This window comes from Vidua chalybeata, chromosome 14, assembly GCF_026979565.1.
Source record: "Vidua chalybeata isolate OUT-0048 chromosome 14, bVidCha1 merged haplotype, whole genome shotgun sequence".
Lineage (NCBI taxonomy): Eukaryota > Metazoa > Chordata > Aves > Passeriformes > Viduidae > Vidua > Vidua chalybeata.
This window is the reverse complement of record NC_071543.1, coordinates 7,325,291-7,342,374: the sequence shown is the minus strand read 5'-3', so window position 1 is coordinate 7,342,374 and position 17,084 is coordinate 7,325,291. Positions and strand designations below refer to the sequence as shown.

Here is a 17,084-nt window from a genome sequence, read left to right as displayed (position 1 = left end):
TGGATACTGAAGCCCCTTAAATACTTTAGAATAAATTTGCTGAACAGGAGTTAAATTAAACAGTGAAGTATAAATGTACAAGTTTTCAAAATTATTTATAACTGAGAATTTTTGTCTACTTTGGTATAAAAGCTCCTTTGAACAGGCACATTTATGTTTAGAAGACAAACAAAAGCTTTAATACTATGGCTATTGCTGGATATTTAAGAAATGTCTCTGTGGTTCTGTTTTTCATTTTATAAACCTTCTTTTGGAAACATTTAATTCTGTAATAATCCAAGATAGTGATAATTTGTACTGTATTTTAGTGCTGAACTAGCTAGCCCAAACAGAACTTCTCAGAAACCAGTACAACTTTCATTTGTTTTTAAAAAAACTAAAATCAATTTACAATAAAAAAGTTTCTTTTATTTTGATACCTACTGAGCTATTTGAATTTTTTATTTAGAAGCATATCAGTGAAACGCCTTCCATATTTCTGTTTATTTAAAAAAAGGAAAATTTGGAATTTTTGGGTAATCAGAAAGTTTCAACACTTCTCTCTGACATCTTGCAATAGAATTTATTTTTCTCTCCTGAACTCCATGAATGTATTCCTAATAGGAATACAGACATACCTAATTCTATAGAACATCAGTATTCCTATTGCCATTATTATGTTTATTCATGACACGTAAGACTGAGCACAAATTTCCTTAAAGAAACATGACCTAAAATGTAATAAATTAAAGCATTCTTATGAAAATAATAAATCAATTTCATTTCAATTGTACCAGACCTACCAAAATAGCTCTTAAAGCCCTCCATAGCTATGAGTTGATTAATAATGTTCCCAGTCCACAGGTTCTGAAAGGCACGTAATCGACGAGTTGGGTTTGTTTGTTTTGAAGTCCTCCTCAAATGAAGACAGTCTAAAATAATTTGTGTTAGGACAGTCTAGTGTAAGGCATTAGAATATTCCTCTTTATGCTATAGATTATGTTAAGCACCACTTGCTATTACAGTATAGAAAGAAGCCAGCATTTTCTTCAAAAATGTGTTTGTACTTGGGACACCATTTGTGAGGGAGATGTTGATGAGGCTGATGAATTGGATATCTTAGAATTATTTGTGATCTGAAGCTCTTCAAGTCTCCTGATATAATCATCACGCAACGCAAGGAGCTCCATGTAACGCTGCTCCACGGGGTTTGGCTGCTAGGAAGAGATCCATGTTAGTCTTAGCACTTCACTCCAACTACTTGTACACAGGCTGCTCGAGTATCCAGCGCTTCCTGGCAGGTGTAGCAAGTCAGAGCTAAACAGAAATACTCATTGCTGTAACCTGAGAGCCCTCTGCCTTCCAGCTGTCTCCCCCAAAGTCCATCTTTGCACAAAATTGTTTGTCCTAACTCAGTAAAATCAGCCACCACTTCCTGGAACATATAGAATTTATTTTCTTGTTAGTTAATATTGTAAGATAGTTACTTGTATACCTTGACCAAAGCTTTTTTCTTGACTTACTAAAAGGTTTTAGAGTCCAGGAGCCAAATGTCTCAGTATTTTCCCTAAAACACAGTGTTTAGCCAGAGGATTTTAGCTGCACTGATCAGATTAAGATCCATGTTTTCAGCTTAAATAATTTCTCTCACTAATTAAATTTACTTGAGTTTTCAATAGTAAATTTGCAACTTAGTGTAAATAAACAAGTAAAATAAAAAAATTTATTAGTGAATTCTCTAAGTAAACTTGCATGTGTTTAAAATCAACTGCTCTGGCTTTCAGGAGATTACTCAGAAAGAGCCTTTTAACTGTTTCCACTTTGAGCTTAACTTCCTTTTCAGACTAATGAAACAAATGGAAAAGAACTATTACAGATGTCCAAAGCAGAGAGCCTAAAGTTACCTTCAGCTGAATATACCTGTCTAGAAGTTGTTGCTGTTTCACAGTTAACTGCCTGTAATTCAAAGCTATCAGCAGTGGAGTTTCAGCAGCAAATGGTTGAACACCTCACCAGTTCAAAACCAATTGAACCAGCAGTCTGACATGCACCACTCACTATGCACCCATCTGAAGGTCATGATGAATGCTGAGGCAACTGTGGAAGTTGGATCAATGCTGAATGTAGGTACCAAGATGACTGGCGATGTAGGATTATAGTTTTGCTAGCAGAACATAATTCTAAGGAATGGCACTAAGAAAGGTCATCCAAAAAATGGTTCAGCCCACATGTTCATTATTCAGTTGCTTAATTGAAGATGAAATGGTTTCACGATAAATTTCACATGCAGAAAAAAAAGCTGCATTTTGTGTAAAAAATGGTGAAAATTAGGGACCATTAGTAGCATACTGCTGTAGGAATACTGTCACTCGGGTTTGCATTTCTAAGGAGAAACTTCTGCCAAAAAGCTTTCCTGAATAATGGCAAACTGCATTTTTAAGTAGATCTACAGCTAATTTGCATGTCTTATAATCTTTCACTTTCTAAACTAAATCTTTACATTCACCTTTTACAAATCACTCTTATCTTTCACAACAAGCAAAAGCTTTAAGACCACAACTTTTAATTCCAATAGGCAATGTACTTGTGAAAAGCCATAGCAAACTGCCAGGCTTTCCTGAAGCCTCTGAAGTGCTGTAAATAATACAGGATATCAGCTGTGGAAAAGGAAGTGTATTGCTTGAAAACTACTGACTCATTCCAAGGGCTGGACTGTGAAGACTACTTCTGTCAAACAAATTGCTCCTCTATCTTCTCCTACTCACATCTCCACAAGCTGTTAAAAAGGACAAAAAAGGCTCTATACAAAATCTTTATGTGCCACATGGCTGAGATTTCCAGCAGGACTGTAACAAACACTGAGTGTCCATCCATATGGATTAAAACCACAGAAGTGAGCTATGTGTCATTTGATAAAAGCTTTTCTGGACTTCTAATCTGATCTACTTGTACAATTTTCAATAACAGCTTTCATCCACAGAGTAAACAATGCTGGGTCATCAGTGTTACATAAAAAAATTAAATCTTATCATCAATATATAGAGGTTTGAAAGAGAAAGGCTCAATGACTCAATAGGTCATTTAATTTGTAAATTGTTTCATACCCTCTCTCAGCAAAAGGAGAAAGAACAAGCAAATGCAACTGTGCTTGTGTTGCTAATACCCCAACTCTTCAGGGATCAGCAAGCCCCATTTCTAAGCATTGTCATTCAGGATTTAGTAGCATCAAATGCCCTTAGACATGTGTCTGAGAAAAAGGGCTAAAAAGAACTCAAGGTTGACTTGCTACTAAACAGGGAAGTAAGTTCAATGAGCTAAGAGAGAGCTAAATAATTACTTACACTTTTTTCCTCCATCTTTACAAATATAACATTATAAACCTGAACAGATTACAGGTACTGCTCTACAAGTCAGATATGACACAAAATCCTTATTCCTAATGTCTAACAGCATCTTCTGTATGTTAGAGAGAATTCACTTACTTGTTGCCGAATCCTGGGGTTCCACCTGATGTAGTAATTAACCCAGAGCTCCAAATGCCGCATGCTGGCTACTGGATAGAGTGCTCGATTTAGCTCTTTACTATAAAAAGGATTGGTGTATTTAGATTTTTCACTGTTTATCAAAGACCATAAGGATAAAGTTTTCTCTGTCACTTTCTAAAATGAAATCAAAATAAGAACAGTAAATATTTACATAAAATCAAGAAATCCATCATAGAAATCCATCATTGTTACATTCTAAAATTAGTACACTTTTGGTTTACTTAGAAGCATAATACATTACTGTATTAGAAAAATTCCAAACCCAGTGCTTGACAAGTATTTTAGTGACTGCATGGCACTATTCTGTAAGAAGAAAGCCAGTTCAAAAATCACTGTCTGCAAGGACTATAACCAAGTACAATACAACAAAAAAATTCACAATCACCTAGAGTAAAGACAGCAATGCAATGATACAATCAGTGGTTTGACTAACCTCTTTTTCTCTGAGGAACTCGCTGTTATACAAGAAAGTGCCAAACCGGCAGCTGTACAAGTGATCCAGGATTGTAATCAGGAACTGCTCATTGAACTCAAAGGCCGTAGGAAACTAAAACCAGGAAAGACAAACTTGTTGTTTACATGGAAAATGCAGAGGAATATGCACATGCCCTGGTTAAAAGGCTGAAGGTAACGTTTAGAAGTGTGGATACCTCTACAAATAATTAAGGTAATACTTTCATGTACTTTATAGCAGACTAAGTGTTCCAATGACACAAGGTGTTCAACTTTCTCAAACAAGCCACTGAAAAATCTCTTCTCAAAATGTTCTACCTATCTTTAATTTATAAGAAGAATAAAGTACAGAATGGTTACACATACACTTTTACTATCAAGACAGAATAAGAACTCTTCAGTGCACTCTTACAGTGCAGCACCATACAGGAAAATAAGGTCCTGATCCTTAGCCCTAAGTGGACTAAGTTCACTGCTTTGTTTCATTACTTACTGACATTACAATGTTTAAATCACAGCACTCAAAGCTCCCTAGCTTCCTTTTTAAGCATAGATAAAACAACACGTGTCCTTGCAGTTCAAGGGACAGCTTCACAAAATGGTCAAACAAAACAACAGGCCCCATTAAGACAGCTGGGTGCAATTCCTGTAAAAGCTTTCTGCCGGGTATGAAACATCCCTCAGAATGTGTGTGAGAATCCTGTATCCAGGAACACCAGCCATGCCTGCACAGCCAGTGCCATGTTCAGCAACATAACCACAGCCTGTATATCACTTTCACAAAGGTAAATGCATGCTTTTTTACTACAGTTCAGAGAAGAGAGGTATGCTGTCCTCTTCAAAAACTTTTTTCAAAAAAAAATAAAGATGTAGGGTTTTAGTTCAGTAATCTCTTCACACTGTTACCTTCTGAAGAACAACACCACATACCTGTTTAGACATCTGCCACACACAGTCAATAAACTGGAGAAAGATGGGAGATCTGTCTGTATCAGCATGATTTTTATCACCATGGCCTATTCTCTGAAATGAAGCAAAGCAGCCTCCTGTTAACTGAAACACGCTATTTTATGGCAACAGACATGGCTTCTTATTTTGTACTAGAGCAATAATCCTTTTGCAATAAAGCAATCCACTGTTATAATTTCAAAAGTAGTTACTGCACCAAGGTGGAGAGATTCAGATACAGAAATACTGCAAAACTGTTCCAAAGATATCTCAAAAAAACTCCAAACTGATAACTGGTGCTGTTATAAAAACCTGCTGATTTTTAGACAAGAAGAACTGTTGAAGCATCCATTACTTAAATAATCAAGACATATTCTGAACTACATTTACATGGTAAGTCTGTCAAAAGCCAAGTTGCATACTTTGTCTTCTTTTTTATTTTAAACCACTGCAGGACCTAAATCATCAAATTATTCACACATAATCTTCTCTTTCTCCTCCGTAATTGAACCTTAACATTCACCCTGAGATAGTAGGCAAACATGAACAAGATCAAAAAAATGTTCATGTTCTTGATATAAAATTAACAGATCGTTAAAGTTTGGGTGAGCCCCGTATTCTGAAGTGCCCAAAGTAACAATCAAAGGAATTTGCCCCACTGACAAAAAGTAGATTTGGTAAAAGCTGTTTTACTTCCTTTTTGCATTTGATAGCTGAGAACAGGCAAGAGATTCAGGGAAAAAGAGTTTCTTTTCATTCCATAATTCTGTTTGAATGTACTTGCTGGAGGAGACAAAAGAAAAGCAGGTATGTTGACCTAAGATGTTGTCTGGCTGTAAGATAGCAAGCTTAATGCCTCAAGGACATGAAAAATCGTAACAGCAGTACACTACTCTGTACAGTGGCTTGCAAGATAGTTTAAAATAATAGAATTGAATGGGAGGAAATAGAGGGCAATGAGGAATTGCAGCTGAACTCAGTCAACAGTAACAAATGACTAGAAAAGGGCTATAAAGAAGAAAACCAAATCGGCTTCCTTGGTCTTCAGTTTTCACGGTTTTAAATTCTTGTTATCTATTAAGAGTCATATATGTGTTTAGTAAGGAGTGAAAGTCTGTCCACTTCCACTATAGTTAGCAGTTTCACAATGCCTATTTTCTATCTATAATTATGTCTCATATTTGAATGCATAATTAGAATTAAATTCCACATAAGCAAATTTATCTGGAGAGTGCATAAAATTCAGCACACATAGAAAAGTAGGGTAGGGAATTCCTTTACCATAAGGAAACTTATTGCTCACCTCATTTGATATAAAATATGGAAAGGAACTATTAATAGTCTACTGTTTGTTTATTTGATATTAAATAATCCAAATTGCAACCCTGGTATCATAAAAACATGAGTTGCACCAACCCAGACAATGTAAGTAATGCTCTACTCTTCTACTCTCTACTAAAGGGAAAATTAAACAACAACAGTTTCAGAGATGGGATTCAGGAACTGCTCTAACTGCACTAAGTGTCTAGTTCTCACTATTCAAAGTCACAATTCTGTCACATAATTACCAAGCTAAAAAGGAGTACAAATTATCATAATATTTTCTTCTTGAATTATGATTTTTTAATCACAGAATACTTAAGGTTGGAAAAGACCTTTGAGATCATGGGGTACAACTGTTAATGCAGAATTGACAAGTCCACCACTAACCCATGTCCCCAAGCAACACATCACATGTCTTTTACATCTCCCCAGGGATGGTGACTCCACCACTTCTACAGAACACTCTAGAAAAGACTGACCTTCACTATAAGCTAAATAACCTATCAAATAAAATTTTACAGTACTCTCAGATTACAGCAGATGGCTAAAGAGTGGCTTCAACCATTTCCAAAGATTGCTACTTGACTGAGCAAGTTGGGAAAATAGCAGTTTAAGCAAAAGCAACTACTTAAATCACTCTTATTGCTGCTACATTGTCAGATACGAACCAATGAACTGAGTGAATCATTTGGAGGGGATGCCAAGTCCTGCCTCACTATTTGGAAAAAAAACATCTGTTGAGGCAGAACAAAATCCTTTGATTATCCAACTAAAATGAATGGTTTAACAAAAAGAAACATAGATTATTTGAATTTATTAATAATTATGAAGAACACACAGATCTCTCTTTTTAAGCTCTGTGGTAAGCCATAACACATGTGTTTGACTACAAGTGCCCTAGTTTTACCATCTAATTTTATCTTCATCCTGACTCTGAACTTTTTGAAGTACAAAATAAAACATGAGAATAAAACGTCAAGCCACTGGCTTCACATTTTCCTGTGGCTGTACCAAGACAGAATACTTAAAGGTTTATAAAATACATCACTGCTAAAAGACCACAAGTAAGTACACAAAAAACCAGACTACATCAGCTATCACTCCCAACACCCAAAATACAAACCTCCAAAGCCTCAAAGCACCTTTTGAATGTCAGATCAAAAACTGCCACAGCCTACAAGTACATGGCGATTTATGCTGAGTAGCTATACATGGATTTCCAAATGACTACAACACACTTATATATTTGCAAATGTAAAATGGGCATGAAACACACAGGTAGGTATATTTTCCCATGTCTTGATTTTTTCCAGATTGCTTATTTTCTGAATTTTAGCAATATTAATATCTTTAGAATATTGCACTAATATACATACAAGTAACTTCTACTGAAGTTGTAGGAACTTCTTACTGTGAATTACAGGTTCAGCTCCAACAAGCAACACTGTTGTAATGTTTATAGTAAGTAACAGCACTGTCACCATGGCAACCTAGTCTGCTCCTCCAGGTTCCTCATATAGATTTCCTGGTTAAATGGTTAGCTGCCACATTTAGAAAAAGTTCCACTAAGACTTTGAAAAGTTTTCTAACACAAAAAGGATGAACAGGGTCCCTTCCATCTCAGAATATTCTGTGAATTTTCCGTGAAAATGATTCACATACCTGTGAAATATTAAGGACTTCCTATGCAAGCAACTACTTGAACCTTCTGAGTTTCTAACCTTCTGCCCAGAAAACAACTGAACAGAAGTTGAGCCAGCATTACCAATGACAGCCTCTTGGGAGCTATTCTGAGAAGTTTAGAATACTTGGGAATCAGCATGCAAAATCTCTCTTAGAAGACACTGGCCAGACTCATTCATCTGCTCCTTGTGACAGATGAATGACTCGGTATTTTCTTTGCTCAGTAACCACAGTGACCCTAGCAATTCCATGCTTTTAAAAGGATGCAAAGGACAACATATGAGTTCTCAGAAAAAGAAGAGCAAGAAAAAGGAATAGAAAAAAAGAACAATATCAAACAGGTCCAAACTCTAAAGTTCTGCTCAGTTTACCTGGAAATGTTTTAAACCTAAATTCAAAAATAATGAAAGGAATTATCAAACCTGACGCAAAGGGAGCAGTTTAGCACTGGAAGCTTTCTTTTCAGAAAGGTAATACTGCACAGTCTTTGCAATTATCTTCTAGTTCTTACCGATGCAAACTTGTGTCCAAAGCTTATCCACTCTTTCTGCACCAGAACTTCAAAGCCTTCGATGGTTCTGTAGTAGCTGTCCAGCATGAGCATGGCCAGGGAGGTGAGCTGAGCCGTGCGGTCCCAGCCGTCGCTGCAGTGAACCAGCACTGAGCTCCGGCCTGAGGACACCTTTTCTGCCACCTGAATGGCTCCTGTCAGAACGAGCTGGCCAGGAGCAACACACACCAAACAAACAACACAGCTTATTTCTGCTCAAATTATAACACTAAGTTGATTTCTTTGTATCTCAAATAATGTTGTTTCCATTAAAATACCTGAAAAGAGCAGTGTAGTTAATTGGAAAAGAATTTTCTAGGAGATCAAGTGAATTTCTTGCATAAAAATAGAGAAACAGATTGGTTCCCTAATCCCTTAGTAAGATCAAATTCATCTTACTGCAAATTCTTAAAAAATGGGGCAGAAAACAGTAACCTTGATAAGCCAAAGAACATAAGCTTCTTTTTCAAAGAAAGAGGAGATTTACCATAGGATATACTCTCTAAAAATTCAGTGTTATTTCATTTGACTCCTTTCTTTGAACTAAATGTCTGAATTATCTCAGTTGTTAGAAAAAGGAGCTTACGCCCTTCTAACATACTTATTTTCCAAATATTAAATTAAGATGAAAATTTTATTAAGTAGGATTCATTACATAACACTCTAATTACTTTTGCACAGCTGTACTTGAGGCAAAAGATCCAAAGGTCAACTAGTAACAACACTAGTGAATTACCAGCTTAACTATTTTATTTGTGCTACCAGATGAAAATTACAAAATTGACAAATAAATTTACGAGGTTTATTTACAAAACCATAATTCACAAAATAAAGTCACATACAGACAGCTGAAGTATTTACTAACATCTGCAGGCCTGTATTGCAAGAAACCAAAATAAATCAGTTATCATGCATGTAAAACTAATCAGACTAAGAATGCATTCTTCTACTGAAGACTCTTGAGGCATGCAACAAACATGCAATTTCACCTACTGTTGCTTAGTTATGAGTCTCATAACATACTCTAAGATTAGTTGGCAAATAAAGCCAACACTCAGGGATGTTGTTTTTGTAATCCAAGTAGTTTGATGTGTTCTAGGACTATTTCAAAGCTTAGCAAAGAAAGCAAGTATGATATGAGAGATTTGGACAAACATCTTTCAAACAATCAAGGAGAAGTTACCTTTATATGCTCTAACCAATGGGTTGATTCCAGACTTGACAACCAGTGTGATTCTTCCACATTAGGAAAAACAATGTCCTTCAGCTTCTTCAAAGATTCCCGCATGACATGAATATTATGAATGTCCAAGAAGAAAAGTTCTGCATTGGGATATGCATCTTCACCTTCATATCCTCCCCCAGTTGCCTACAAACAAGAGATCTGAAATTAACTTTAATCATATATACACTCTTTTCAACAGAGCAAGAAAGGAATGAATGCCATTTGACATGGAAATCTACAAAAATGATAAAATGTTTGGCCAAGTAAATTTAAAAGTTCAGTTAAGAATAAGATACCTTTAATTTAAAAATTATGTTCAAGAATCTTAGATTCTGTCTTTAAGAAGTAAATTAGCAACAACATTAAAGCTTACTTCAACTTTTCTGAATCTAAATTTTAGTGCTGAAGACTAAACACATACTTAGACTGTTAAGATATTAAAGAGCCACGTAAGTAAAAATTCTGTTCTGCTGCTACTCTTTCAAAACATTTTACCATCACCACTACAGAGGATGTGCCTGGTCACAAAAGGAAGCAGAAAACCCACACATATTTTAGGGTACAAAGCCACCAATTAGATTTTCTAAAGATAAACATGAAATTGTTTGGGTTGGAAAAGACCTTTAAGATCATTGAGTCCAACCATTAAACCAGCAGTGCCAAGCCCACCACTAAACCACACCCCCAAGTGCCACATCTTTTAAATACTTCCAGGGACAGTGATTCAACCACTTCCCTGGACAGCCTTTCCACAAATAAAATTTTCCTGATATCCAATTTAAACCTCTCCTGGTGCATCTTGAGGCCATTTCCTCTTGCTACTCTGCAGAAGGGACCAACCCCCACCTGGCTACAACCTCTTTCAGGCAGTTGTATCAAGTGATAAGGTCCCCCCTGAGCCTCCTTTTCTCCAGACTAAACATCACCAGCTCCCTCAAGCTCAGAGTGCTGCAAAATTGCCACATTTCCTGAAGACAGCAAAAACATGCCATAAATTTGGATAAATAAATTTTGCCTTTATATGCCATTGCAGCCACCAGCTATACATCAGACAAGAGCCTAAAGCACTGTGTAGCCTTTCCCCATGAGTGCCACAGCTGTACAGCAGCACAGTATCTCTATTCTGTGCTCTCTATCTCTTTTCTCAGATGTGAGGTTATTATCAGAGCTGTCAGGCTCTGCAGTGAAAGAAGCAATGAGTGTATTTTTCTCTTTCTTTTGATTGTTATGAAGTCTTCGTGAGGAATGACTGTAATTTCAGCATCAGGGCTGCTGCAGCTCCTTACTGTCTTGACCTATGTACAAGGAACACACAGTGCATGAGCAGCACAGCCCAAGATTTTGCTTAAACAAATCTTCACAGATGTTCACAAAGTATTTTCAGTGCTGATCAACACTGATTTGCACTTTTTATGTCATTCTTCCTCAGACCCAGAAATGTACGCAACTGTGTCTACTGCACTGATTGAGCATTTCATATTTAGATATATGAAGAGTCAATTAAAACATGTACATATCAAGTTTGTCTATAAGACATTACCTTAAATTTTTATGCAGTTCTTGGACAAACTCAATTTTTTACCCCATTTCTTTCAAAGATGTAACTGACAATCTTGCCACAAAGCAAACAGAAAGATGACATGTTTTGTTCACCCATAAAAATTTAGTGTGCAGAGGATAATGGGATTTCTACAGTCAAATGCAAACAATTGAGGCAGACCCTCAAAATACATACCATCAGGTTAAAACACCCCCTAGGACAGAGTCTCTGAAAGAACGTGTGCTATAAGAATGTGTGCTATACACACAAACAGTAACAAAGCTTAACAAACTACATTCTGTATCATAGAGAAGGCTGTACAGGTAGAAATACCTAACTTGCACAGAGCAAACTGCCAGTATTATTGTCCCCCTTGAATTATTATTGTTATTCTAGAAAGCAACTTAACATTTGTTACACATAAACTTCTTAGATGCAACCAAGTTTTGCCATTTCATATTCCATTCAGCACAAACACTAAAGAGGACTCATTTCACTAAACTGGTGTTTGTTTTGTTCCACAAAACTATTTAGAAGCTAGAATTCCTTCTCTCCAGATAAGCACACTTATCATTTCACTCAGGTCTCAAACCCTCCTGAGCTCAGCTCTCATGCTCTTTGCTGTGCAGACACACACCTTCACTAAAAAGTACTGAAGAGCACCTCCCCTTCATGTATGTTTCAAGTTCCATGACTAAGGGACTATCCCCAGGCGTGGCACATTATGACAAAAGCATTAAACTTGTATCCTTCACCACCACTCCCTAACATGGTTTTTGCATATAAAGATGGAGCACATCCATGTCTACTGTGTTCCACGCTAAAAACAACACTGACACAGTATACTGGCATTATCTGAGCTTGCCTAAATAATCTAATCCTCAAGAGAGCTGAAGGGGAAGCAGAGGAGAAAGTAATCCACAGGCATACCTTTTCTTCCTGAAAGGTTAGAGGAGATGATTTTTCAAGATCTGCTCCAGCCTGGGCTGGTGTACATGATTCTGATCCCATTTAGGTTTCGATCGCGATAACAAAGAAACAGTCACTTTACCCAATGAAAACACTGTTTTTGTACTTGCCAGCTGCAAGCATCTGGGGAAGAACAACGGGTACCACGGTATCCAAGATCATACCTGTGCAGCTGTTTAGACTGCCAGCACTCAAATTAACTTATTTATCACTTTATTTGCTGGATGCCAGGATAGGTCTGAAGTAGTCCATGTAATGGTTAGGAAGACCCAAACAAAGGATGCCTGTTAGTGGGCTGGGCTTTATGCACACATCCTTTCTAGGACAGAATTTTCCTGGAGCATCTGGAGGTTGCCCAGAGGTGGCCTGTCATTCCAACAGGGGCCATGCTCTACAGACCAGCCTACAGCTACCTCCAAGGGCAGAGTGGAGTCATGCCCAACTTCAGTCCCATGCTAAGATCTGTGCTTGGCTGAGAACAGACACGGTAAAGCGTGTCTGGAAATCCACATACGGTCCTGAAACTCTGCTTAGGGACCTACTTTAGAAACTCATGTCCTTTCATGGCCTTGAGGCTCAGTAGTTGATTTTGTAAATTTATTTATATTAAGATTACTACTATTCTCCAAAACCTCCTCACAGAAAACTTCAAAGTAAGTCTCCTCTTCATTCTCTTCAAAACTAAGACATTAGAAGCATCTGTTTACCTTGTTTGCAACTGCATTGACATTGGGCCTTGCATCATAGATAGTCAGTTTGGAGATCTGCCCATTGGCCTCCCTGATGACATCAAGGTATCTTTCATCATCTTTATTCCGCTTGCCACTCATTCCAACCAGGGGCTGACTGCAGCGCATGATTACGGCTTGGGTCTCCGGATGAATCCATGACAGAACCTGGTCACATGGCAAACACACAGCAGAGGAAAATCATAACTTAAAGCTATATTCTTTAAAACACACAGTATGAAAATTAACACCTTCCTTCTTATATCTTCAAAATATAATGCCTTGACATCTCAATTGCTTATAGTCTCATAAGATTTAATAATAATCTTCAAAAGAGCTGTCTTACATATTTAATGCTTACTGAAATCATACTTACCTATATAATCCAATGTATTTTAATATTTTCCTACAAGTCTCAGGTTACATAAATATCCTGAAAAGTAAAGTAGTAACAAACATGGCAATCTCTGCTGAAACTAAAAAACAACTCAGGAGAATGAACTGATGGTGACTAAGACGCTCCAATTCTACAAGAACAACTTTTCCTTTTTTTTTTTAGATAAGGAAGGGAACTTTCCTGCAGTATCTTGAATGTTTTCTCTTCTCTTTAAAGCACATTTTGTTCCTCAGCCGTCTTTACAAAGGGAAGGCACTGAAGCGAAGCACGTGCTGTCTTTGTTGTTCTGAGCCAGAGAGGACTTGCCACAAAAGGCAGTGAGCTGCCCAGGGAACAGATGCAGTGCCAGAGATCAAAGATAAGCAAGAAACCCAAGAAGCAGGCAAAAAATGCAATTTCATTGTTGAAAAATATGAAGGAACACTATTCGCGCCCACTCTATAGGTTGTGGGTTACAGAGTAAAAGAAGATCAGAGTTAAAACAAAAAATCTCCCAAAATCCAATCCTCAGAAAATTTCCGTTCCTGAGGTGTGGATCAGAAACAAGATCTGCCAAGGGGGAAGGGAGGCAGGGGGGTGAGGATGAGTGGCTATTTCTTGACAAGAATGAAATTGCCATTTAAAATTATTATTTTAATAACGTTACTATTAACAAGGAAATTACTCTCACTGTGCAGGCATACCAAAAGGCCTGTCATGAATTTTGAAGTAACAGGGATGACACCGTTAGGTTATTAGAACTATATGCACAGGCTATACATTACACATATGTATTCTATACACATTATATATTACACTATATATTATATGCGTGTGCATATATAGTAAATTTATAATTATAGACCTAGTCTGTCAGTAAATACCATATCTAATAAATATCTGTCATACTGAGCTGTGCATCTGTTTGAAACTGAGATTCAAGGCAGCCTTCCAATACTGTCTAAGAATCCAGCACATCTTCCATGTTTGCCAAAGGGAAATACCAGTTAAAGAAAGTATTGGGATAGAAATTAGTATCTTCTATAATGCTGTATAAAGCTGATACATAAAAATTCTCTTACCTCACAGAATTTTCATTACAGAAACTCAAGAAGTCAAATTGATTTCTCTTATTCTACAGATTAAAAAGCCTAAGAATTCACTGAAGAGACTATGCATGAGGTCTTATTTTAGGACTGACCAGTGGAACTATGTTTAAATGCCATGTCGTTTGCTTGCAGGACAACATCTGTGATTACTTTTACGGGCAGTCAGCAATAGTAACCAGTGCATATGGCGTAAGGCTCATTCCTCATCAAGGGAAACTGCACTGCTGGCCACTGTTACTGGGCAAGTCGAGTTAAAACCAATGACACTGTCATGGGTGATTGTTATGGTGGAAAAACAGAAGTGTGGTTTGTAATCAAGACATCAGTTTCAGGCAGTGAAAACCAACAGCCAATCAAAACTATTTTGCCACAATCATTTCCAAAAAAAAGCATCCTCTGCATTGTGTTCAGCAAGAAGTTGTCTGGATGCAACTTAAGAAACTAGCTACACTATCAGGCAAGTTCCATCACCTAATACTCACCGGGATTCTATTTCGGGACCTAAAGGCAGCAACTTTCTTGAGATCATCATCTGTTGCATTGTACGGCACGACCAAGAGCGATGGGTACGTGTCACACAGCCCGTAATGCTCGTTAATGAAAGTCACTCGCCACCGTTCGTTAGGCAGCCCCTAAAAAATAACTTGAAGTTATTCAATGTATTTTTGGCTGAACAAGTAATAATTCTGCTTCTGAGTTTTACATGACATTATGGCCTCATGGCAACAATTTAACTAAGTACCATTTCAAAGCAATAGAAGTAAAAAAGATTACAAGACCACACAAACCAGCTCATTGTAGATGGATTCACAGCCTTAAACAGCTGCGGAGCCATCTCATACCCTCATGCACACAATTCTAGCCTTATAGTAAGTTTCAAGGCAATGACTGAAACTAGAAGATGTATTCCTAACTGAGGGTTTGTGGAAAGAAAATTACCTTCTCTCCTTCCCTAAAGCTCTGCTTTTCCACCTTCCCTGATGAAGAGAGACTGTGAAGGAGAAAGTCTCACTATAACCTTTCTTCGCTGTAGCCTGGTACTACCATCGGGTCAAAAGTAAGATTCAGTGTAACTTTCTTATAGAAAAAGAACATCTCCTAGTTGCACTCTGACCAGTAAGGCATTTCCAGGAGAAATACTGGTAAGCCCTCCACACATGCACAGTGGGGTTTGTGTGGGTGTTTGTATTTTACCTTTTTTGGGCCTTAGGCTTCTAAACCATGAACCAAAAAAACTACAGCTGGTAAAAAAAAATTAAGGAAGTTCTTATTGTTCGCTATTTAATTTTTTTAATGTCATACTTTAATTACCTAACAGACATTTTAAAATGAAATATCCTTGTTCATTGATTTTTTCCAAGATCACATAAAGAGCAAGGAAGAATACTGATAGATGTGCATAATCTCTGTTTCTAAAGCAATGCTGTTTCTAAAACAAGCTGCTTTTTTTTTCCCCCACTTCAGTTTGGGAAGAAGGACAAATCCAATCTATGTTTAGGACACTACAATTACATATTTGGCACATTCTCCCCACCTGTGCTCACTTAGCAGTGGCACATTGTAAGAGGCATCAATAACTTCCTTCAAAGAGCAAAGATTACCTTCCTGTGACATTCTACGTTTTTTTAAAGGCTGAAGTGTTTTATTTCTTTTCTTTACTTTTCTTCAAGTTGCAATTCCATCCTCTCCCAACAGCTGATAAGAGAAATGTACAAACAGTAATTCCTCTATGCAAGTTGGGAGATGTGAAAGCCCCAGGCAATGGCAACTGTAATAACTCACCTGTCTCCTGTATTCCGACATTGGGTTGTACACCATCCATCCATTCTCAGAAAACTTTTCTTCATTTACAAAGGCAAAAAAAAGCTGTAAGATAGAAAGAAGCTTATTATACCAAACTCTGACTGCAAATGGCAAATATGGCTCATCATGAGTTATACCCTAATGCTCACTCCAAAATAGGGCTGACTTCTCCATGGCAGCCCCACTCGCTCCATTTGTACCTGGTATGTGAAAGACTATGAAGCAAAGAGCAACAAGTAACAAAACATACAGATCTGGTAATGAAAATAATGAAAATATGACAACAGTTACCAGGTAACAAAAAGAACAGAAATTATAAAGATTAACTGGTTGGCTTTTTTCTTTTTTAGCGTCAGGAGATTGAAATGTTTTAGAATGGTTTATTTCCCATATTTCACATTATCACTAAATAAACTACTGCCTTCTCACCAAATTTCTCCAATAGGCACAGCGTCAATTACAACATACAACATTAGATGCTAAATTCAAAGTGGAAAAAGGTTTTAATTGCTTTAATTGTCATTAGGAAGCAGCTGCCTTTCTGCATCCACTTCCCGATACTTACTAAGAGATATCCCAATTACTGTAAAACTCCATCGAAGTGAAAAAGTTGCCATTGAAAATGAAATCGTTAGCTGCTTCCACTATTTACTTTTTACTTGCTTTGTTGCTTGCTCTCACAGTTCATTTATACAGCAGAGCAGCCTTACTGAGCATTCCAGCAAGTTCCTCATACCTTTTATCTTCCTTCTCCTTCCAACAAATTTCAAGTGGGCTGTATTACCTAACTAAGCCCCTTCTCCTCCCTTGGTTTGTTTCTATAGTTTAGGATGAAAGCAAAAGTAATGTTTAT

At 37.2% G+C, this 17,084-nt stretch overlaps 1 protein-coding gene across 7 annotated transcripts in view; it reads right to left on the bottom strand.

Annotated features, from left to right (window-relative positions):
* MTM1 (myotubularin 1) overlaps positions 1–17,084 on the bottom strand; it is a 42,513-nt gene that overhangs the window by 1,936 nt on the left and 23,493 nt on the right. For 4 of the 7 annotated variants that reach the window (XR_008433463.1, XM_053955907.1, XM_053955908.1 and 1 more), the window contains 9 exons: positions 16,211–16,294; positions 14,911–15,060; positions 12,923–13,111; positions 9,665–9,850; positions 8,443–8,649; positions 4,908–5,000; positions 3,958–4,071; positions 3,462–3,638; positions 783–1,196 (listed from right to left, as the gene is read on the bottom strand). Coding sequence is in view for 6 of the 7 variants with exons in the window: in XM_053955907.1 (XP_053811882.1) it covers positions 1,029–1,196; positions 3,462–3,638; positions 3,958–4,071; positions 4,908–5,000; positions 8,443–8,649; positions 9,665–9,850; positions 12,923–13,111; positions 14,911–15,060; positions 16,211–16,294 (1,368 nt within the window). In the remaining variant the exon portion in view is untranslated. Of the gene's footprint in view, positions 1–782; positions 1,197–3,461; positions 3,639–3,957; positions 4,072–4,907; positions 5,001–8,442; positions 8,650–9,664; positions 9,851–12,922; positions 13,112–14,910; positions 15,061–16,210; positions 16,295–17,084 lie in introns of those variants that run through there. The other 3 variants (XM_053955910.1, XM_053955911.1, XM_053955913.1) reach the window with 3 other exon arrangements.